This window comes from Neolamprologus multifasciatus, chromosome 14 (assembly GCF_963576455.1).
Source record: "Neolamprologus multifasciatus chromosome 14, fNeoMul1.2, whole genome shotgun sequence".
Classification (NCBI taxonomy): Eukaryota; Metazoa; Chordata; class Actinopteri; order Cichliformes; family Cichlidae; genus Neolamprologus; species Neolamprologus multifasciatus.
Genome location: NC_140452.1, coordinates 6,616,647 through 6,640,170, shown reverse-complemented (window position 1 = coordinate 6,640,170; position 23,524 = coordinate 6,616,647). Strand labels below are relative to the sequence as shown.

Below are 23,524 nucleotides of genomic sequence, written 5' to 3'. Positions count from 1 at the left end.
ATTTCTTTTTTTTGTTGTTTGCTTTCCTGCCTCATCTGTAAATCACTCCTCTTCAACCCCTCTGATCTCAGGAGCTGGTAACGCTGATCAATTCTAACCGTGTCCTAGTGGTGAGTGGGGAAACAGGATGTGGCAAAACCACTCAGGTCACTCAGTTCATCCTGGATGACTATATCAACAGAGGCATGGGCTCAATGTGCCGTGTGGTCTGCACACAGCCTCGACGCATCAGTGCCATCTCGGTATGTACTCTGCTGGCCTCTGAAGGATTATATGTTGTTGTGTGCCTACTGATTTTAATGTGGTTGCCATGGCAATGCTTCTGTTACGCTGCTTCTCTATGGGATAGGTCAGGCAGACACCTTTGATTCCTAGCTGACCTGTTGGTTCTCTGCTCAAGGCTAGCTTCTCTGCCATCAAATGTGTCTTTATAACCAATCAGAATTAGGCTTATGCATAGAGGCATCACTGTTCAGTGTTAGCTGTTAATAAGAGTGCATGCACATGTGTCTCTAAGCCGCTGCATAGGTTAAATACTAAGAACCTTTGTCACCGTGAGCCAGAGAGCAGTGCAAATTTACACAAACACAGCACCATGAGTCCAGCCATACACACACACACACACACACACACACGATAACATATGAAAGAGAGAAGAAGAGAGAACCTATGAAAGAATGTGATCTGTCTGTGAATGAACGCAAAGTACAAACTTCCACACTTAACTAAAATTAAACAATGAAATAAAAGGGCAAAATAATTAGTTTGATTAAAAAAAGATATGGATATATTTTTTAAATCTTTTTATTGTGGAAAATATTTGTCTCCTTCCTGATTTCTAGCATATTTATATTGAATAAATACATGGCAAATGCACTGTTTCCTTACATTGCCCTTTTCTACTCTACACAAGCCTACACGACATGTCTCACTCACCTAAGTGCTTTCTATGTCCAAGGATACTATGGCATGCAGACTGGAGTAAACAGGGAACGAACCACCAGCTTTCTGACTAGTGAATGATCTGCTCTACTTCCTGAGCTATATTTCATAAATACAAAATGCAGAACTTGAGTGATGATTTTCTTTAATAAGGGGAAAGCTTAAAACCTGCATGGCCCTGTTCGAAAAAGCAATTGCCCTAATAAATAGAAATTATTACTTTTTGCAATACAATGCTGTCTCTCCTCTTAAATCCTATTTGTGTGTGTGTGCTCTTCCTATCAGGTTGCAGAGCGTGTAGCGGCAGAGAGGGCAGAAAGTGTTGGGAATGGGAATTCATGTGGTTACCAAATCCGCCTGCAGAGGTACGCAACACTAACGTGCTCATGCTTAAAATTCTTTCACCTGAAACTTCACTATGTACACATTCCTTGTACTGGGTTGGACTTCTTTTGCATTCAGTGCCTTAAGTCTTCATTGCATATATTCAGCAAGGTGCCAGGAACATTTCTCATGTCCATTTTGACATGACAGAATCACACATTTTTTGCACATTTCTTGGCTGCTCATCCATGATGGAAAAGTTCTATTTTTCACCACGTATTAAGGGTGCTCTACTGGATTGAGATCTGGTCAATGTGGAGGCCATTTGACTACAGTGAACTTATTGTCATGTTTAGGATGTTTAAGAAAGACCAGACAAAGATTTTCCATTTTTCCTTTTTTCTAATTTTGGTGAGCTGCTGTGAATTGTGGCCTCAATTTCCTGTTCTGAACCAAGACAGCAGTGGCACTCGTGGCCCATCAGTTTCAGGCTGACCTGTTGTGCTTTCAGAGATGCTCTTTTTTTTATTTTTTATTTTTGGAGTTACTTTTACCTTCCTATTAGCTCCAAGCAGACTGGCCTTTCTCTTCTGACCAGCAAAGCATTTTCACCCAGAGAACTGCTGCTTACCTTTTTCTGACCATTTGCTGTCCATTCGCTGAAGATGGCTGCTCTCTTGGCCATGTCTACATGCCTGAATGCATTAAGTTATGAGCAGATATCTAATTGGCTGATTAGATATTTGCATTGACAAGCAGTTGAGCAGTCATGCCTAACAAAGCGGCCAGTGATTGTGTGAAGGTGAAATTAGGCTCACTGTATGTTTAATTGACATTCTGTAATTGGTTTAGAGGCTAAGAAACCAAAAGCAATGCCTTATGTTTAGAAAGCTCATTTCCCTTAGATCTGATATGGCGAAGAGTCCAGCCACAGCAGGTTAAATTGATGGGAGTGCTGTTGCAGAAATCAGACTGTTTTATTTCCCTCCCTGATTACGTCTCTCTTTCAGACTGAGCTTGCTGTTTTCAAGGTTGGCGGTAACAGCTGAGGCTTTGTGGTTTAGACTGAAGTTGGTGATATCAGCCAGCATGATCAGAGTAGGAACAGATTTAGACGTTTTAAACACAGATTTTGACGTAGTTAGCAGTTTTAACACATCACATAGGTTATAGCTCATTAATATTTAAATTAAAAGCTTACTGAGCTCAGATGTTCCGCATGAGATCTACAGCGTGTTATTTTTTTTTTATGTCTACATAGACTTGGTGAAAGGACTCAAGATGGATACATGAAATGTGTGGGTAAAGGAACGCCATAAAATGATTTCTCTTAAAAACACACACATTAAACATCTGCAGCAAGAATTGAACAAAAGCAATTTGCTGTTGTGCAGCCTGAGCGAACAGTGATTTATACAATAGTGGAGTATGCTGATTTCTATTGGATGTGTTTCTATAATAAAATACCCTATTCTGCTTGTTATTTACTGGCTGATTTTTCACAATTGATTTAGCTTGCTGATAGTAGTCAGTACTCACTCCATAGGCTATCATTGCCAAAGATATGTTGGTTAATCCATTACTCACAGTCACTGATGAAAATGAAGGTGACAGAATCTTCTCAGTATGTGCAAGGTTTGGGTAATAGCCAGGTAAAGCAGCCAGCTGTGTCAGTGCTCGAGTGTTTGTGAAACAGGATCCAGAGTATTTGTGAATAAATACGCAGTGAACATGTTGCTCTGCAATACTACGGTATAGAAATGTGTGGTTACAACTGTATTCTACTATGAATGTCTTGCCATTGATACATGTTGCTCTGTATTTTTATACCAGTCCAGAAGACTCACTGTTTGTCTTGGTGCTTTTGCTGGTTTTACTCTCTTTTGATTTTTGTGAAATTAATTCTTTAGACTTCAGGCTTCACAAAAAAAAGGATATTATATCTTGTAATTTGTCTCCTCTTCTTGGCACATTAATCTTGCATCAGTTATACAACAAACCCTTTTATAAAGCTCAGTTGTCAGTGAATTTTGTTTTTTCAGATATCATATGAAAGGCAGTTCCTACAGTGTTAATTTTAAAATAAGAGAAGCTATTTTGTAATTAATTGAATAAACTTGTCAGCATTAGTACATAAACAAAGCATGAATAAATCTTCTCACATATTCCGTTACATATTGTAGTATAATATTTTGTATCAGCAACATTTTATTTTCACTTCTATGTAAAGGTCAAACATAAAAGTGGTGCTTATTTAAAGTAAAGTAGCAAAAAGGATGGTGGAAATGCAACACAGTTAACTGTTACAAAACCTAAGTTCATTTCTCAGAGAAGTCCTGCTTTTATTTTGGCGACCTTACTTTAAATTTTCTAAATTTCACAGATGTAAGAGTATCTTTTTCTTTCTTTTTTTTCTCTCCCATTTTCCAGCCGGTTACCAAGGAGACAAGGTTCGATCCTGTACTGTACAACAGGCATTATTCTTCAGTGGCTTCGCTCAGACCCGTGAGTTTGCTTCCACCTCTGCCTTCTCATCCTGTATACATCTTTTCCATGTAAATCTTCTCTGCTTTTTCCCCTATATCTCCACTCCAGCCATCCTTTGTTTGTCACTCTGTTTTGTCCCCATTGATTTGGGGTTGACGCTACTGTCTGTGGAAGATTCATTAGTATGGGTCCCCATTTTCTGTTGACTCATTCCTCCATGCTCGTGTTTGCATTCTAAGTGCCTTCAGAAAAAGAAATACAGACTAAGTGAAAGTGCCAGCTTTTCCTTGTTGTCTCACTTCATGCTCTTTCGTTAGCACGACTCTAGTGAGTCATTTCAGGGCTCCCCATTTCTGACTAAATGCTGCATTTTTGGTGTTAAGCTAAATTCGCACATCACTTGGCTTACAAGTGGACGTCTGTATAGACTGTAGCTCTGTTAAACACTTTCTAAAAAAAAATTTTTTGGTAACGTCTGTGCCTTGTGAAATTATTTTAAATAATTTAAATCTCACCTAAAAGTACTTAAAAAGGTAGTACCATTAATTGGAACTTGTAAGATCTTTAAAGAGAAACAAGAGAGAATTTGTAAAAAAAAAGTCAACCAATATTGTTTTTGTTTTTTTTAACTCTTTAGACAGAAAAAGGCAAAAAAAAATTGCTCACCTTGTTTGCTTTTATTGTCAGATTGTTGTCGAGTATCAGTCACCTGGTGCTGGACGAAATCCATGAGAGAAACCTGCAATCAGACGTTTTGCTCATCATTGTAAAGGACTTACTCAACCTCCGAGATGACCTTAAGATCATTCTCATGAGTGCCACGCTCAACGCAGAGAAGTTTTCCCAATATTTTGGTGTGTAGCTCACTAATTTCTTCACCAAATTGTCCGCAAAAGTTTTGCAGTTCTAATAAGTTGAGCTTTTCCTCTTTCTCGCCGCTCACGGTTTTGTTCTCGGTTTAGACAACTGCCCAGTGATCCACATTCCTGGTTTGACGTTCCCAGTGGAGGAGTTCCTACTTGAGGACATTATAGAGATGACCAGGTAGAAGCACTTTGCTACCAAACACACATGTACATGCACAAAGACACATTGGGACCTCGTATAAACTAGGCTGGGTTTCTCTGCTAGGTATCGGCCCCAGAATCAGGACCGTCGCCCCTCGTGGAAGAGAGGTTTTTGGCAGGGGCGAAACTCCAGACCTGAGAAAGAGGAGAAAGAGGCTGAATACAAGGAAAGCTGGCCATGTTACGCACGAACACTACAGGGCAGGTGAGTTGGTGAGAAAATCGGGCTACTTAAATTGGAAGAACAGCTGCCAGTTTTTGGGTTTTTTAGGTAGGAAGCAGGAGGATTTGTGAGACTCGTAGTTTTGAGTAAATACATTTCTTTTAGTTCTGATTTCATGAAGATTAAATATAGAGAATTCTGGTTTTGATCTACAAACAGTAAGAGAAAGATGAGTGCTTGAAACTGATGTCTGATGCATTTGTTACATAAACACAGCTACAATTAAAGTGCACCATCACAGACAGTTCCAAGGTCTGCTTAGTACAGATACAGCAACACTGTAGCTTAGTTGCTTCTGTTCAAAACATAATTACAGCTGTGAAGAACTTTGCTTTGCCAGTTTGACACTTGCTAAATTTTTTGGGTGCAAGTTTCTCTCTAATAACTGCTTTAAAATTTTTAGTGGCAGCTCCGGTTGAGATGGATCATCTTCTGACAAGAAAAATTCTTCTTCATTTAGTACAACTATGTAAAATGTACTCATATCTTTATATAGCTGTTTCATACAGATAGGGTGTAGACCTGATTACTTGCTTGTAGTCTACCTTCAGAGAGTCTACTGGAACACAGTGCCTGAGGTAAAAAGCTTTTATTTTCATAGGGACAAGCATTTATTGCCCGGGCTGGTTTGCAATCACTATTTGTGCTTTTAACACACATGCAAAGAAAATCATGAACATATATAATCTATCCAATAACTGAGAGACAATCCCACAACACAATAGAATGGAGATAAGATGCCACAGGACACACCTGCAATATAACGATAGAGGCTCTAAACAGGAGACAGAAGATTGTTCATTTCTACGTGACTGGATTCCACTTCAAAAACTATTTCAGTTTAATTTTAAAGTAATCCTGGGCATGATCCGGTTTGAATACTATAGGTAAGGAAGATATGTTGATACCCTGAACAGAAAAGGCTATTTTTCTCAAGTGAGAATTCTTGTAATAACACTTGAAGTTTCCAAAATGTTTTATGTCTTACTGAACTGAAAGCTTTAAGAAAAATCACAATATTACTGAGAACTTGAGGAGCCCGATCATTTCTAAAATAGCGTAATATTAACAAATACTTTTTTAAATGTCTTGGCATATTCAATGTTGGTCTATTTTGCCAGTTTTTAGTTTTGTTATTAAAAAATAAGTCCTAAATTCCCAACATGGCATCCAGTCTATTGTGTAACTAGGCAGGAATATTACCTTGAACACTGTCGGTTTTGTGCTTGCAAAATTAGTTTTCTGGTGATTTCAAAAGGTTTCAACATAAAACACATTTTCGTATTAAGACCTACTGGAATAGATTTTTTAAAAAACAGAAATACTGCTTTTATAGTTGAACACGACACAGATGTTTCTCTTTTTCTCATTCTAAAGGGAAAAAAAGACAAAGGAACCAATTATTAATATGTTACTGATCACCAGTGCTATTACCACAACAAAGAAAAAGTATCAACTGTAACTCAAAGCTATTCTGCATTTTTGTACTAAAGCATAGCATGTGAAAATATTTCTAAACCTGTTGTAGCCATATTACAGCGTGTGACACCTCCAGCAACAAGTAAGGGGAGAGCAGGAGCACTTATGTTGCCATGTCCATGTCCTGTGTTTTACAGGTACTCTGACACAACCATTGAGGCTCTGGAGATATTAGACAGAGATGAGAAGATTGATCTGGACCTAATTCTGGCACTAATTCGTTATATTGTGCTCAATGAGGAGGTGAGTCTAGCCTTTTAGTTGTGGTTTGAGTGTAGCTGGCATAAATTGGCCAAATTCTAGACGGTTTAAAAAAAAAAAAAAAAAAAGTGAATATGTACTTTATGAAAATGTCAAAAGGAATGTTTCTGTAACAGGAGCTTGCCTTTGAAGATTTTCATTCTTGGACATCATGTTCTTTAATCATTGACAGAAAGTTGCCCATGTGAAAGGTGGCTTGACATTAAATGAAAACTAATAGTTAATGGAGACTCTTAGGCTGGCACAGTACAGTACATTCCTAGATGGAGCAGATGGAGGGAGCAGGCGGGCTGGCTTCCAAACACGGACATTAGATCAGAGAAAATGACACAGATCCTGGCAGCAAATTTCTGCTAATGAGTGATTGAACAGATGCTCTCCCGCTGCACCTCCATTCCCCTTCTTCTTTTTCCAGTTCTGGTTAACTTTCCTTTTTTGGATGTCGGCATCATTTCAGTGCACAGTTGTTAGCTTTGTGAATACAGCGTCACCTGTGTGACTTGAAAGTAGAAAGTTTACATTTTTGTAACTGCTGGCCCAGTAGCTTTTCTAGGAAGTGGTAAAATGGTTATTATGAAAAAATATATGTCCATACTTCAGCTGCTTATCTAGAGCCTGGAGCCTATCCCAGCTATTATAGGTCAAGGGCAGGGTACACCTTATACAGGTCGTCTGTCCATCACAGATCTAACACAGAGAGACAAACAAAGACACAAACTTACAGAGAGAGTTTAGCGTCTATAATTTACAGCCAGCACCCAAAGAAAGCCAACACAGGCACAGGGAGACATGCACACTCCACAGAAACCCCCCCTGCTGACCAGGAGGCGATTCAGGGTAGACTACTATTAATGAGAGAAGAATGATTGGTTTACTACCATTTTAAAAAGTTAAGTGCTATGACTGAATGAAGTAAAATAGTTTTTGGATGTATAAATAAACAAGAGAGTGAAAAAGAAGAAGAACACGGAGTGACTAACAGAGGCAGACAGAATAATTATACTTTCCCATATGAAGCTGTATCTCCATCAGTCACGGCCACACTGAGCCAGTCAACCAGCTGATTTGTTGTGGCGTTGTCAAATGGCTGTGAGAGAACTGGCTGATTCACCATGATGGTAATCTGAACCAAGGATATGGGCCATCTGCTGAGCTTTTGACTGCGATGATTGGTTAATTATGTTGCAGGGTTCTGTGATTATACACCTAGGGGTTTAACATACAGGCATTAATGAATGCCTGCTGGCTGCAACTGTATGTGGGTGGTTTGTGTGTGCTGTCATAGAGTAGACCATCTCTACAGGGCTTACTGTACTGTACTGTTACTTAATTTTTAGTTAGAATTAATTAGAGTGTGTTTCTTCTTGGATGCGTGTAATTTATCAGGTTGTAGCTAGGCATCCGACCTTCATCTCTTTCACAAATACACATGCAGAGACTTTAACATACATACAGTCCCATGTGAGTGCCAGTGGTTGAGAACTGGGGATAATAATTAGCTTTAATTAAAAAGTTGGGGAAATCAAGGCCTAGAAGCTACTTTTTATGCCTTCCCTTCATTTCTCAGAGGAAATGAATAGCATGGTGCTTTTTATAGAATCGATTTTTATAGCAGCTTAATTTTAGCTAGAGAATAGTTTTGTTATTCCACTTAAATCTGGATAGGATGAAAACGAGTTTGCTGAAACTCTGCTCTGTATTATATGTCTGTACAGTCTGTATGACTGTATATTTATTAAAGACAGATTTGACTAATTTTATCTTTGACCTTTCCAGCATGGCACCATGGGCTAGCATCGACTGCCTTGTGTAATTTTATGTGTCACAAACTGTAACCTTCATATTTGTGTCACTGATTTCTGTCAAAACTTTTAGTATTTAGTGTTGAGACAACAACTGTGGTAATAGCTTGTATGGAAAGAAATTAAACAGTACTGCACCCTAAACAATTGACTGATTTTTGACTTTGTCTCATTCTTTGTCTCCTTCTCTCTATTCTATTCTTTGCTGCTGCAATGACTGAGCTCTTCATCAGTCATTAAAGGGGTCTTTTTCAGCTTTTTTTTTAAACCATTACAGCATTACTGTAATGGATTTTGGCTTTGTGAATGAGGCGCTGATGCCTGATATCCATTAAGTGGTCAGCAATCTGCAGCCACTGACAAAAGAGCTCAATGCGCAGAGATTTCCTCACCGTTTAGTCTTCTCTTCTTATGTTTTCACAGCTAGCGTTTCTGCGTCTGTACTTTTTCATGTGACTTATTGATTTCCTTTTCTCTTTGCTATTGTGGAGAAAATTAAGTCGGCGCTTTTGTTAATGTTAATCAGATGCTCTCCTGTACTATAAAGATGCATTTGTCATAAAGATGTTGGAGTTTCAGCGGCTATTTTGTGTCTGAATGTAAATGTAGAGGTTGGGAGCTGAGAGCAAATATCTATCTGCCTCAGCTCAGCTCCTCTGAGGTCATGGGCATCTTGTTCGCTGGACCCGCAATCTACTGAGACCCTGCTGGATTTTGTGACTTACAGCTGTGTTCAGAGTTTTGTATCATGTCTTGGACAGGAAGGAGCAATCTTGGTGTTCTTGCCTGGTTGGGACAACATCAGTACTCTCAATGACCTTCTCATGGCTCAGCAAATGTTCCGATCAGGTATGCAAACAGAAACACACATTCAGGATGTACAGCATGGAAGTGAATGCACGTCGGTGTGTTGCAATTTTTCTTTCTTGCTTTGACTGTACAGTTTTCTGTTCCACAGTTGAGAAATCCATCCTTTGATTTTCTTAACCACTTATTGAATTCAGGGTCGCAGCAATAAAAAAGCCTATTACAGCTGTCATAGAGCAAGAAGCATGGTACACTGAACAGGTCGTCAGTCTATCACAAGGCGAGAGAGACGACAACCATTCACAGTTCACACTTAAGGCCGATTTAGAGTCGCCACGTAACCTAACAAGTATGTCTTAGAACTGTGCGAGAAAGATGGAGTACCCGGAGCGGGCTGACACAGGCAGGTTCAAACCCAGGATCTTCTTACTATGACGAGACAGCACTCATCATTGCGCCACTTTGTTGAAATACACCCATTTTCTTAACTGCTTATGGCTTAGTCTCACTGGAGTAAAAATGAGGGTGGTTTCCCGGTTGCTGGTTTTGCATTTGGTGACAGATTACAAATAGAGTTTGACTGCAATAGTCAACTGGTCTCTTTGTCAGTTGTGATATACAGCGAACTCTGAAAGTTTAGCAAAGGTTTGGAAATAAAGGCTCTATATTATAAAAGATTTGTCTTCCAGCTTATATTTTCGCAAAAGATGACTTGACTCCGCTGGTTGCTGATTGCTTGTATTTTGCGTATACTTGTATGTAAAGACAAAGTTGCTAAACACGTATGTCATTTTAAGTTAAGTAGACTCCAGCAACTATGCCACTATTTGTGGTGCAATTTTCCATTCATCCGTTATCTTCCACCTATCTGAAGTTGGGGTGCTGTGGCTGTAGAATTCTCCATGGTTTCATGATACTTGTTGTTATAGAACACATAATTGTTCAGCCTATGGACTAGTTGTATCTTAAATTGACAGTCAGTGTTTTATTTGAGTTTTTCTTTTGTGTCCTGTTGCATTTCAGACCGGTTTGTTATCATCCCTTTGCACTCCCTCATGCCAACTGTTAATCAGACACAGGTCAGGATTCTTCAGTTTCTCTTTTTTCTCTTTCTCGGACCATCTCTTTGTCAATTGTGTCCTACTTTAGTCCCCTTTCAATATCACAAATGTCCAGCTTAATTTTTCTCTCTAATTGTTCTCAGGTTTTTAAAAGGCCTCCTCCTGGAGTTCGAAAGATTGTGATTGCTACCAATATAGCCGAGACCAGGTTTGTAAGAGCATGCGTCTGTGGTAAAAGCTTGTCCAGTCTTTGCATTTGTACTTTGGAAAGTGTTTAAAAGTTTAGAAAAAACGCAGACATTTTATGACATTCCATCATATATCTATAGCGCTATACAAATACAGACCATTTACCATCTGTTTTCTGTGTGTGCAAGTGCCTCAGTCAAGAATGAGGCATACAACTGGATTGGAGCTAATTAGCATACATCTCTTGGGTTGATTACAAATACTGTCATATTGGTTTGGATGGGAAAACTCTGTGACAGGCAATTTGTTAATGCGTTCAGAGTGCTGCACTCACACAAACGAGCAGAGCAAATTAAGGAGCTGCCTGCCCTCAGCACTCCCCTCATATCACTCCACTAAATATAGACTAAACCTACCAAAGGGCTGAATTTTATTTTTTACTTCTAAGTGATTGTGTAAGAGTCTTAACTAGGAATTCTTGAGAGTCTACTTTGAATAGGGCTGTGCGATATGACCAAAATCGCATATCCCGATATAACAATTCTGTCGTCCTGATAACGATATAAATCACAAAAATGTAACATTTTCTGTAAATTCTGTGAATCTCGGGCATCTCGACTTGCGGGAAGTGAGTCGAGTGTTTTAACCGATGGATGAAACGATACATTTTTAGACATAAGTTGTAACAGACGCCGCTTTCTTTGTGAGTATTTATTACACGACGTGCTGCGGGGAAAAGCCTGTTCTAACGTTTGAGTCTAAGGTTTATTTTCTAGCACCTGACGGCTCTTTTCTACTTCTTATCCGTAAATAATCTGCTCTTTCACGTGATTCAGTTTATTTTGAAAAGTCTCAACAGGATCTTGAGCTTTATTGTGAAAGGTTTATGTGGTACATAAACAAGCGGACACGTGATGGTGTTACCGTCGTTGTCGCTAACCACAACTCATAAAAACAGGCGCTTGTCTGTCCATAGTGTGGTTATATTAAATATAAGAGAAAGAGAGAACTTTAAGAAATTAATATAGCCACTACAGTGACCATCAAAACGGTGAAAAAATATTGCCGTAAACAGTTTATTTTGCGACACCACAAAACAAACGATAGCGTAAAATGAAACGATAGACGTTTTTATATCGTCATCCGATATATATCGTTATATCGAACAGCCCTAACTTTGAAGTGTTTTTTTTTCTGTATTATTACGTGCAACTTATGTTTTCCCTCCTTTCTCTCTCGCCTGCTCCTCACAGCATCACCATCGATGATGTTGTTTATGTGATAGATGGAGGCAAAATTAAGGAGACCAACTTTGACACCAGCAATAACATCAGCACCATGATGGCTGAGTGGGTTAGCTTGGCCAATGCCAAACAGAGGAAAGGACGTGCTGGCAGGTGTGTGTGTGTGTTTATGTGTGCGTTTGTGTCTACACGTGGGTATATTTGTAGATTATAATATAATGAGGGCATACTTTATATTAGTGCCTCTGGGTATGCAATAGCGATATGGGATAATTATCTTCCCATCTATTTGTCATCTGAGCTCTCCATCACTCTTCCCTGTAAGCCCACTCCGTCCTGCTTTCCCATCTGTAACCACTCAGAAAGGCAAAGTGTAGTCACTCTCAGGTTGTTTCCAGTCTTTTACTTGAGACGTCTGTTCTGTTATATAGCTCTGGCATCAAAGTGCAGCAAGGCCCAATTAGCAGAGCTGCTTACTGTGTGCAGTTTCATCCCACTGATTTTTAAATTAAGCCCTTGTCACAGGACCTGTAAAACATTTAACCTCTTTTCCTTCTCTGTCTCTCTAACAACTCTCTTCTCTAAATATCCAGAGTGTGTCCGGGAAAATGCTATCACCTGTACAACAGTCTGAGGGCCAGCCTGTTGGATGCCTATCAATTACCTGAAATTATGAGGACACCACTGGAGGAGCTGTGCTTGCAGATCAAGGTTGTATATGCGGAGAGAAAGAGGGATAGACTGACAGAGAGAGAGACAGATAGGTGTGGGTTTGGGAGTTTAGATGAGGACAAGATTGCTCTCAATGAGTTTTGTGAGTGCAGGGGCAGAACGAGGACAGCGCTGCTGTTTTTGGTGTTGTGCTGAATTACAGCCTCTCCTGTCTAATGAGAACTGGGGAGGAGCATCCCGGGCTGACTCATGCCCTCTCCCGCTCTTACTTTCATTTTTTACAGACAGTATAATTACTTCTTTTCTACACATTTTTTTTCTCTTATATAAACAGTCTTTTTCTTCTTTGGTTGCTTACTTTTTTTTTTCGCTTTCTCTTTTGAAATCCTCACGCTCCACTCAGACATATTTTAAACAGTGCTAATGGAAAATTAAGCCAAAGGTCATTTAGATGTAGTGTTTGCTGTGATTGTTCTCGCCAGTTGCTGTATTGGATATGTATTTTAGTGTGTCTCCCCCACTCTCTGTGCTGGATGTATTTGAGTATGTGTGTGATATGGTTTTTGAAGCTAGTGGGTGAGAGTTGGACAATGCATCAGACAGTCATTAAAGTGAGAAAAACACTGACAACATACTAATCTTGACCTGGCTCTCTAATGCACAAACACTTCAACATCACATTGTTAGTCAGACAGAGAGATGTGGTTGTTTCATTGCTCTGCAGTTAGCGACAAGTAAATGTCCCTTTTGAATGTGGAAATGAACGTGCATTTAGCGAACTTCAGTATTTGCCAAACCAAACCATGTGATGTCTGTGAAGGTTCTCAGTCATCCAGGTCATCGTAGTCAAAGGAGCTTGCAAAGAAAAGCGTCTGGACTTCTTTTAAGTTACTTGAAGACGTTTCACCTTCATCCGAGAAGCTTCTTCAGTTCTAAGGTCAAATGGTGGAGAGTCCCAGATTTAAACCTAGTGGGAGTTTCCCCCCACAGAGGGACAAAAGGACCCCCTGATGATCCTCTAATCGCCTGAGCCAAGGTGTGGAACTGGGTGTGGGTCCCAATCAGCCAGAGTTTCGGGTGAGTTCATTGTGAAACCTGGCCCCACCTTATTATGCGAATTCCTGAGGTCAGATGGCCCAGGGTGTGAGTGGGCGTTAAGGCGTCTGGGAAGGGAACTCAAAACTGGATTATAGATGGCAGAGAGTTGGTGTCGTAAACCACCGCCTCTGTTCAAAGATGGTCGCTCACAGTGGACATAGATGGCTTCTTTCACTCCTCTTTCAAACCATCTGTCCTCTCTGTCCAAAATGTGAACATTGGCATCCTCGAAAGAGTGTCCTTTATCTTTAAGATGCAGATGGACAGCTGAGTCTTGTCCTGTGGAGGTGGCTCTTCTGTGTTGTGACATGCGCTTGTGAAGTGGCTGTTTGGTCTCTCCAATGTAGAGGTCTGGGCATTCCTCGCTGCACTGTACGGCATACACCACATTGTTAAGTCTGTGTTTTGGTGTTTTGTCTTTCGGGTGAACCAGTTTTTGTCTGAGTGTGTTGCTGAGTCTGAAATGCACCGGGATGTCATGCTTGGAGAAAACCCTCCTGAGTTTCTCTGATACACCGGCTACATAGGGGATGACAATGTTGTTGCGTCTGTCCTTCTTATCCTCCCTCGCTGGTGTCTGATCTTCTTTTCTGTGCCTCTTTGCTGACTTTAAGAACGCCCATTTAGGATTCTTAAAGTCAGTCTGACCTTTTGATTTATCTACTGTTCACTGAAGCCTCGTCAGAAATGGTCTCAGAGGACAGGTGGCTTTCAAGAAGCCATTCATAAGGAAGAGAAGAGTTAGAAAAGGCTGAGGTATGCCAAATTACATAAGAACTGGACTTAAAATAAATGGCTACAGGTTTTATGGGGTGATGAGTCCAAATTTGACATTTTTGGTTAAAACTGGTGTTAGTATGTACAGAGGTGGGCAGGAGAGAGGAGCAACAGGTAGTGCCTCCATTTGAAAAACACAGTGGAGGCTCGGTCATGTTTTGTAGCTGGATCTCAGCCAGTGGTAATGGAGGTATTATCAACATTGCCCAAATTACGAACACAGAAAAACACAGTCATACTTTGATCCACCATGAAGTACCATCTGGAAAGCATCTGATTGGCATTTTTCATCATGACAGCCATCCCAAATACACTGCCAGTGCAGTAAAAGCGTACCTTGATTGAAAAACACACAGTGGAACACTATTAGTCATGGATTGGCCTTCTCAGAGCCCAGATCTTAACATTATTGATGCAGTGTGGGATCATCTTGACAGAGGACAGCCAACATCTAAAGAAGAGCTTTGAACGTCCATCAAGAGGCCTGGAGAAATATTCCTGAAGATTATTTAAAGAAATAATAAGAAAGCTGCACAAGAGAGTCCAGGCTGTTTCGAAGAACAAAAGTGGTCATACCGAATATCAAAATATGAAGAAAGGGGGAGTGGCTCAAGACTTTTCCACAGTACTGTGTGTCTCTAAATCAATGTTTTCCATAGTTAACAGCCCACCTGATTAAGTCAAGGGAATTATGTGGAAAAAATTATGACATGCTTGTGCTGATCAAAGCAAAATATCACACACGCTCCCTAGATACTGAAGCTTGGGTCTATAGGTCGATTCCTGGAGAAAGCCTTGGACCGTCCCACTGAAAAGGCTGTCAGCCTCGCCATCAAGAATCTCACAGAACTGGTAAGAAAATAACTAAAAGGGTTTTTAAGAGATTGTTACAAATCAGAGTATCAATTGCATGCTGGGCTGTGACCAAAGATTACATAATATACTAGTAACTAACTAAAAAGCCCTTACAAATTCAGTAAGTTGTGTTGCAGCAGCAAACTGAGAAATTAGTATTTACCCAGATAAAAATGAGCTTTCAGGCTAACAAGGTTAAACTTGTTAAAAAAATAAAATTGTGCGATAGTTATTGTGCACATGTTTCTGAATGCCCTTTCTTATGGATATGATGACATTGTTTTGTCAGAACGCCCTGGACCAAAGAGAGAATCTTACAGCATTGGGTTTCCACCTGGCTCGGCTGCCTGTGGAACCTCACATTGGCAAGCTCATCCTGTTTGGAGCTCTGTTGGGCTGCCTTGACCCTGTACTCACTATTGCTGCTTCCCTCAGCTTCAAAGACCCTTTTTTCATACCCCTGGTAGGTAGAGCTGAGTTCACAGACAGCATATGAAAGCTTACGCTGTATACTATCTTTGAACTTGTGTGTGTGTGTGTGTGTGTGTGTGTGTTTTTGTTTTTTTGTTTTTTTAAACGTATCTGTTTGTCTTAGGGTAAAGAGAAGATGGCAGACATGAGGCGGAAGGCCCTCTCTAGAAACTCGAAGAGTGACCACCTCACTATTGTCAATGCTTTCCAGGTAGAACAGCCCACATGGGTGACTCCTGATTTTGTGTCTGCTGTATGAATTGATCCCATCTTAATTTATCATGCATTGATTTACCCAGGGCTGGGAGGATGCAAAGCAGCGTGGAGGCAGGTATGAAAGGGAATACTGCTGGGACAACTTCCTGTCTGCCAACACACTCCAGGTGAGTCGAGATGATTCTGCGTGACTATATTTTAAATATGGACTTCTTTCTGTGAAGTCAAAGGTGTGCTGTATTATTAGAAGCAACTTGTCCTTTCATCATTCAGATGCTGCAAAACATGAAGGGTCAGTTTGCCGAACATCTCATGCATGCAGGCTTTGTCAGCAGCAACGATCCCAAAGACCCCAAATCTAATGTCAACTCGGGTAAGTAAGAAGTTTTTCTGTTTGTTTGTTGTTGTTTTTTAACTGGTCATGATATCTGGGCTGTGAAGCAGTAACAAAGTATGATGTGAAGCATTTAAGTTTAATATTTTCTTTTTCATTTGTTCTTTATCTGTCACTTTTTTTCCCCTCAGGCAATGAAAAATTAATCAAGGCAGTGATTGTAGCAGGTCTGTACCCTAAGGTGGCCATGATCAGACCATCTCACAGCAAAAAGAGGCCAGGGTAAGTTTGCTAATCCAAAGGAGGAGATGAGCAATGACAGACAAGAAAGGGCTGCACAGCCCAAGATAGAGAGGTGCCCAATCAGTCTTATTGATCTCCAGAGAGAAAAATAGCCTTCGCACTGCAATATCTCATCATACATCCTGGTAAGAGTGCCCTGTAAGGGCACTGTGACAATTACCCCAGGCTGTGCAGAGACCACGTTAGGATGATTGTCAAAAACAAAGGCACTTTTGCAGCTCGAGATCAATGCAGTCATCATAAAATTGCCCAAAGGCAGCTGTCATAAGCGGTGGCTGTGACCTGCGTGCAAAAGACAGACACGCACAACAGGGGCAAGACTCTCTTTCACAGCAGGCTGTCACTTTTATTGTTTATCTCGTTGACAGCTTTAGACCCAGGTGCACAGTCATTTCCCAGGGTCATATCCTTTGTATAAGTAATTCGTAACACCAAGCAAGTTTTTAAATGTTTATGTCCGCACCACAACTCTCCACTTAATGAATTCAGTGCCTGATTAAGCACTGTTTGTTGTTTTCCGTTTCAAACAGCTTGTTCCCTGCAGTGAAGCAGTTGGTTTTCTTTGGCCAACATACTGGTGTGTGGAACACAGTGTTACTTTCAGCACTCTGCATACGTTGGATTAAAAAGCCAAAAAACACCTGATAGAATTTAGCTCTTGAACAGCTAAATTCTGAGTTATTTTAGCAAAAATGATACTATATTACTTTTTCCTGGCAACCCAAACAAGCCAACAAACAAGCGATACACGACTCTCCACTAATTTTAGAAAATTAGTGTTTTTCTAATTGTACTCTCATTAACTTTAACATTTGACATACTAACTGAGGCTGGTAGAGTCTGAGGTGGAATTGTTTGATTTTTTTTTTCACTTCCTCTTTGCATTGCAAGGTCATGTGCATGACCTTGGGGTGAGTTTGTCAGGGCATATAACATGTCTCGAATATTTTCCACTGAATAATTTACTGTGGAATGCTGGACTCTTAGACCATTGCTGATTTCTTTCCACCGTTTTATTCCTTTAACACAGACCAACAAACTGCAAACACTTTCGCTTATGTAGCGGTGTTCACACTTAATGATCAGTTAATCAGTCACATTTGATTAGGAGTACCTGGCTCCTACTTGCCTCCTTAATTCTTATAGAAATACTTGGTTTTTGACACTCTGTTTCTGCATTTTGGACAGATTGTTGTTCAGTAAATAACAACAAGTGTAAAAAGTCATGTGTTGGGTGTTCATCTGAGGTTTCATTTAAATAATTTTAGAATCAAGAGATGGACCAGATATATTCTTTGCATTATTTTACATTGTATGTATCATTTTATATGTCCCGATACATAAGACCTTGAAAGATGTACTTTCTTTTTTACTGTGGTGTATGTATACAACTGAGATAAGAAAAATAATTGATGGACATTGACAGCGCAGTCGTGAGCTGTTAGTTTGCTAGTCCTTGAGCTTCCACTGCTCATCTCTGCCTCAGAGATCACACCAGATTGTAGTGTTTGCATATAATCGTTATTTTTATCCAAACTTTTTGAATAATTTGTCTAAAAAATTTAATCAAAAAGGGCGGGGGTATCATAACTGTTGCAATTTCTTATTTTTTAAAACTGTTTTCCATCTTCTGCTGTAATAAATGTCTTTTTTTCATCATTTATTAGGATGACAATTTAAAAAAAAAAAAAAAAGAGATGTTGTAAAGTATGAAGAATGTGAATATAGCTCTATAAAACACACACTTAGACTCACTCACATCTGATCTTTTGCAGTGTCAAAGTGTACACTCAGGCTGACGGAAAAGTGTGTATCCACCCAAAATCTGTCAATGCCGAAGAGACGGAATTCAACTATACTTGGCTTATCTATCACCTAAAGATGAGAACAAGTAGTGTGAGTATCTTACATAGTGGAGTAATCTATCTCTCCTAGTATCCTAGTAAATGTTATATTGTTCTGTAAATGTTATTTATTTATTTTTACATTTGAGTCTGTGTTGCTTTGTGTCTTCTTGAGTTTTCATGTGTCCCTCGAATGGTGCATGAGTGGAAAAGAGGGCCAGTGGTTAAAGGTTGGCAGTGGTGCCACACCAGCTTTGCACTTAATGAATATTTGATTAAAACACTGCCTTTCAAGTCCCTCACAAAGGCTCTTGTGCTTCAAAGCTTCCAGATACAATGTAGTAGTTGGTGGTGGGGTGCAAAACAGTCAGTGCTGTTTGCTGACTGCTGCCTTTTTCTATTTTCTCTCTCTCTTTTTTTTTCTTCCCCTCTTCACACCCGTTTCCCCTCCCTTGCATCTCTTTGTCTTTGTTCTTTCTGTGCTCTCTTATTGTGAATGTTTCTATTCTGCAGGAAAACACCTTTTATGTCCTTTCTGATGGCCGCCTGTGCTTTTTCTCTTTGTCTTTAAGGGAAAAGAAATGATTTGCTGCATTTCACTCTCATTATTATTGCCATTAAATTTCTTTTCTTTTTCTTGTTGCATGTAAGTGGTTTTGAGCACAATGACATCGTAAAAGTAAGGTATTCTGAGAGTGCGAGATTTTAAAGGTTATTTGTTTACTGTGAGAAGAAAGCAGAGGTCCAGGGCTGTAGATAGGACAAAAAGGAATAAAACTGAAGGATGACGTCAGACTTAATATTCTCTGACGCACTTGCCCTCTGTGAGACATAACATTACACATTCATGGAGTAAATGCAGTCGTCTCTGCTGTCTCCTTGCTTTTTTTACTCTTTTTCTTCTCTCTTCTCGCTCCATCTTTTTCTACTTCTCCCTTTTAATACTATGGTCTTCAACCTTCAAAGCTGAAATAGTTTTTGTTTGACCTCAGCTTGCTGTTTATTCCGCGTCTTTGAGCAAAGGAGTTTTTTGTTAGTGTGTACCCACCGAGTGATTTCTGCTAGCAGTCTTTTGAATTTAACTATAAATAACTAAAAAAAATAATAATAATTTGCATTATCATTAGTAGGGATGGGTATTGTTTAGGTTTTATCCGATCCCGGTGCCAAACCGGTACTTTTGAAACGGTGCCGGTGCTTAAACAGTGCTCAAACCGATGCTTAAAGAATATAGAACACAAACTTTGTCCAAAAACCTCTCATGTTTTTAATTTTAGAAGTCTCTTTTTTTTCTGCAAAATGATAACCAAGTTAGACTTTTCTGTTGATACAACATACCTCCTTTGGTTGGAACCGGTGCTTAAACAACGGAAAACACAAACTTTGTCCAAAAACCCCTCATGTTTAGCTGTTTTTGTTTGTTTTTTTTGTAAAAAGATAACAATGTTAGCCTTTTTTGCAGCTATAGGGCATATATGGTATCACTCTATCAAACATTTTTAATCTGTAGCTCTGCTCTAAAAGAACGTACGTACCTGGGCCCGCCTACTATCCTTGGAAAGGTAAAATGATTGGCTAGAATCCAAAGTGTATCACATCTCAGGAAAAAAAGCACCGAAATAATGCACCGAAATGTGCGCTGCTTTTCGGTCTGGTTACTACCGTTTATGTCCGTGTTTGAAGGAAACTGATTAATCAGTCTCCTTCAAACACATTAATCAGTCTCCTTCAAATACAGAAGAAAATGGATGAGGTGTAATACATAAGTTAAAGTCACAGATGGGTCAAGATGACATTTCTCCTGAAACACATTTCAAACTCCACAGCCTCTCCTTACTAATGGGACACTTTCAGCCCACACCACAGAATAGCTGTCAGGCAGGGTGTGCCGTAATGATGCTGCTCTCTGTCACCGCATGTGTTGACGTGTTTGTTGTAATGGCCCTGTCGTCGCGCGTTACTGACATCTCTGTGCTCCCTTAGATCTTCCTATACGACTGCACTGAGGTGTCGCCATTCTCACTGCTTTTCTTTGGAGGAGACATTACCATCCAAAAAGACGAGGACCAGGAAACCATCGCAGTGGACCAGTGGATTGTCTTTAGATCTCCTGCACGCATTGCTAACCTTGTTAAGGTAAACGACACACACACGCACATCAACGACACATCTGTCTTTTTCAAATTTCTTTTGTATTAATCTCTCCTTCCTGTCCGTCCTGCAGAGTTTGAAGAAAGAGCTGGATTCTCTGCTGCAGGACAAAATTTGTAATCCTGCTCCTGTAGACTGGCAAAACCGTCAATCCAAAGACTGTGCTGTGATCACAGCCATCATAGACCTCATCACGACCCAGGAGAAGCCCACAGGCAGCAGTAGGGGCTATGGCAGAACGTGGGCGTCTGCCCCAAGAGGAGAGCACGTTTACTTCAATGACGAGGATGATGACGATGATTAAAAGTGGATAGAGATTTGGCTATCTCTGAAAAGAAGATGCCATGAAGTTACTGCCTGCATCCTTGGACACAGGCTCTAGTTGGATTATTTATGATAACCAGCTGGCCTTCTTGATGGTTCTGCTTGATTGAAATGTTGCTGCTCCCTCAGGCCCCTGAAGGCCAAATACAGGCCACTGCTATTAAAAAGAAAGGCAAAAAAAGGCCTGCATTTGATTTTTCGCCTCTTAGATCAAAGGACCAGTCTTTGTTTGAATTCTCTCTTTAACTTTATCTTGTTAGTGAACCTCTTGTTTGGATAAGTCACACTTTATTTTCACCTGTTGCCACAGGCCTGTGCAATAAAGAGAAGGTGTACCATCATGCTGCTTAACTTCATCTGCATTTGCCGGGCTGAGATTTGGAAAATCTCAAATATTGCTGGTTTTACGATGAGAGAACATAATTTGTTCTGAGCTTTAAGATCACCTGGGTAATATATTTCACACCCTCGATTTAATAGCTCCAATCTGAGAAAGGCGCAGATGTCCAGAGGATTTATCTGATTATCCTTCATTAAATGTCCAGAAAGAATATGTCTAATTTATTGTCCCAAGTTTCATTCCTAGAGTTGGTCTCTGCTGCAGTGATGTGTAAAAAAAAAAAAAAAAAAAAAAGTCATTGATCAGACTAAATGATGGGCAATTCAGCTTTTATTAGGACTTGCTGATTAAAAATATAGAAGGCTGAATAAGCAAGTTGCTTCAATATAATCTGTATTTACGAAAACATACATTACACATTTTAAGCCGTTTTACATATTTACATGTACAAAGGTAATTTACACTAGATACAAGAGAGGAAATGACTTAAACAAGACCGGCTTATGTGTGTGGTGCCAAAGCTAATGTTCCCTGAGAGCAAATGCAAAGCTGTTCTCTTTGAAAGTCTGGATACTTGTGTCCTTCCTCATGGCAGCACTGCCGACCGCCATAGCTTGGTTCGTGTGGCTCAACAGTTATGGTTGTCATTTGGACCGAGTCCAGAGCAGTTGGCTTGATAGATGGTGTTATCTTCATCCTTTGACCAAGTCATTTTTCTTCTTTAGCTGGGCAACACTAAAAAGATGACTCATGCTGGGCAATACCATTAAGAGCAAGGCTGTTCTCCGTCTTCAGATCTTGCCATCAGCACACAAAATTAATTTTACCATCCTTCTATAACATAATAAATATGAAGGGGTGGGAGGGTTTACACCCAATATCAGCGCCAGTCCACACCATTAAAGCCACCTGTGTTATACCACATACTTAAACTACTCTTTGGGCAGTTTAAGTATGTGGTATGTGTCAAAGCAACACCTATATGAATGCCACAGACAGCTCAAGAAGATTTTAAAGTTGTAGCTGGCTGCTGCATATACCTCTGAGACCGATTTTGTGTATTTGTGCTTGTAAAATATTTCAAACAATCAAAATCATCGCGTGAATGGAGCGTCTAATAATATTTGTGACATGAATGAATCATTGATTCATGGTGGTGGCATTAACAGGAGACAAGAGGGTAGACAGACCCATAAATGAGAGGAGATTATATACAGATTACTTTGTTTTCAATATAATCCAGAAAGAAAAAAAAGAAAATGGATTCTGCTATTTACACAAAGTGCCTTAAGCTTCAGACGAATAGCCCGTCTCTCTTTTGCAGCTCAACGTACACCACTTTGTATTCTGTTGCAAATATTGTCATAGTTTCACATGCCATCAGAGGCTGATTAAACACTCACAGGAGTTTCCACATTAACCCACACACTTTACATAAGCTGCCAATCACACCCTCCTTCCTTATTATCACTTTCACAATCAACAAGATGCTGGCAATGCTTCAATCACATGGCCTGAGAAGCCTCATTAACAGAGCGCATGCCAGGCTGTCGTTAGTTTCACACAATTTAGCCTGTTTTACCTCTTACAGTATTACTGTACTCTCATTTTAATTGCACATTATAAAGCGTATTCTTTGTAAATGAACAACAACAACAACAAAAAAAAGCATTTACAAATTTCATACCAGCTATTGCTGTGTGGTAGGGTGCTAAAAAAGCAGTGACTTTGGCTGTGGGTGTGAAGTTTTACTAACCAGGCTAGGGAATTAATCAGTGTGACAGATCCCACTGTCAAAAAGTCCCACCTGCACAGAGACAAATCAGTTATTAGGGAAATCCGTCTTCCACGTGTTTGTTTTTAGTCTTTTCTTTGAAACTTAGACAGTGTGGCTGATATTTATTGATGATTGTGGCTCCATCTTTATCCCACTGTGAGGGCCTAGCAGCCGCAAGGCTCTCATAGATGTCCAGTTGGCCCCTGGAGACAGGTCAGTGGTATGGTTATTGAACTCATTCGTCTGAGTTCAGTGCTTAAAAAGGGGTTTTGAGGGTTCACTAATGGCCAGGGAAAAGCCCCGTATAGGTTAAGCAGTCCGCTCATCGTCCTGTCACACATTAGTCTCAAGCCCCTGCAGGCGGTCCATTCTCTGCATGTTGCGTTCAATAGTGGCCTGGCATGTAATTGGTTCAGCACACTCGCTTAGAAACCATCCCCTCTCTCCGTCACGCAGCCGCTCGCCTTCGTACCAGC

The 23,524-nt window shown here is 40.1% G+C and overlaps 2 protein-coding genes across 3 annotated transcripts in view; one reads left to right on the top strand and one right to left on the bottom strand.

The window, feature by feature from the left end:
- The window catches only part of dhx36 (DEAH (Asp-Glu-Ala-His) box polypeptide 36), a 26,600-nt gene extending 5,328 nt beyond the window's left edge, over positions 1 to 21,272 (top strand). Inside the window, exons 6-26 of the mRNA XM_085184062.1 lie at positions 72 to 242; positions 1,228 to 1,307; positions 3,697 to 3,771; positions 4,441 to 4,607; positions 4,716 to 4,797; positions 4,885 to 5,025; positions 6,660 to 6,765; positions 9,347 to 9,434; positions 10,416 to 10,471; positions 10,597 to 10,661; positions 11,896 to 12,039; positions 12,480 to 12,597; positions 15,187 to 15,285; positions 15,578 to 15,751; positions 15,884 to 15,970; positions 16,059 to 16,142; positions 16,249 to 16,348; positions 16,501 to 16,591; positions 18,388 to 18,508; positions 20,440 to 20,592; positions 20,681 to 21,272. Coding sequence (XP_085040188.1) covers positions 72 to 242; positions 1,228 to 1,307; positions 3,697 to 3,771; positions 4,441 to 4,607; positions 4,716 to 4,797; positions 4,885 to 5,025; positions 6,660 to 6,765; positions 9,347 to 9,434; positions 10,416 to 10,471; positions 10,597 to 10,661; positions 11,896 to 12,039; positions 12,480 to 12,597; positions 15,187 to 15,285; positions 15,578 to 15,751; positions 15,884 to 15,970; positions 16,059 to 16,142; positions 16,249 to 16,348; positions 16,501 to 16,591; positions 18,388 to 18,508; positions 20,440 to 20,592; positions 20,681 to 20,911 — 2,433 coding nt within the window. The 3' untranslated portion in view covers positions 20,912 to 21,272. The remainder of the gene's footprint in view (positions 1 to 71; positions 243 to 1,227; positions 1,308 to 3,696; positions 3,772 to 4,440; positions 4,608 to 4,715; positions 4,798 to 4,884; positions 5,026 to 6,659; positions 6,766 to 9,346; positions 9,435 to 10,415; positions 10,472 to 10,596; positions 10,662 to 11,895; positions 12,040 to 12,479; positions 12,598 to 15,186; positions 15,286 to 15,577; positions 15,752 to 15,883; positions 15,971 to 16,058; positions 16,143 to 16,248; positions 16,349 to 16,500; positions 16,592 to 18,387; positions 18,509 to 20,439; positions 20,593 to 20,680) is intronic.
- Positions 21,052 to 23,524, bottom strand: part of LOC146503366 (rho guanine nucleotide exchange factor 26-like) — a 30,260-nt gene continuing 27,787 nt past the window's right edge. For both annotated transcript variants that reach the window (XM_085184063.1, XM_085184064.1), the window contains exon 15: positions 21,052 to 23,524. In XM_085184063.1, the coding sequence (XP_085040189.1) occupies positions 23,382 to 23,524 (143 nt within the window). In that variant the 3' untranslated portion in view covers positions 21,052 to 23,381.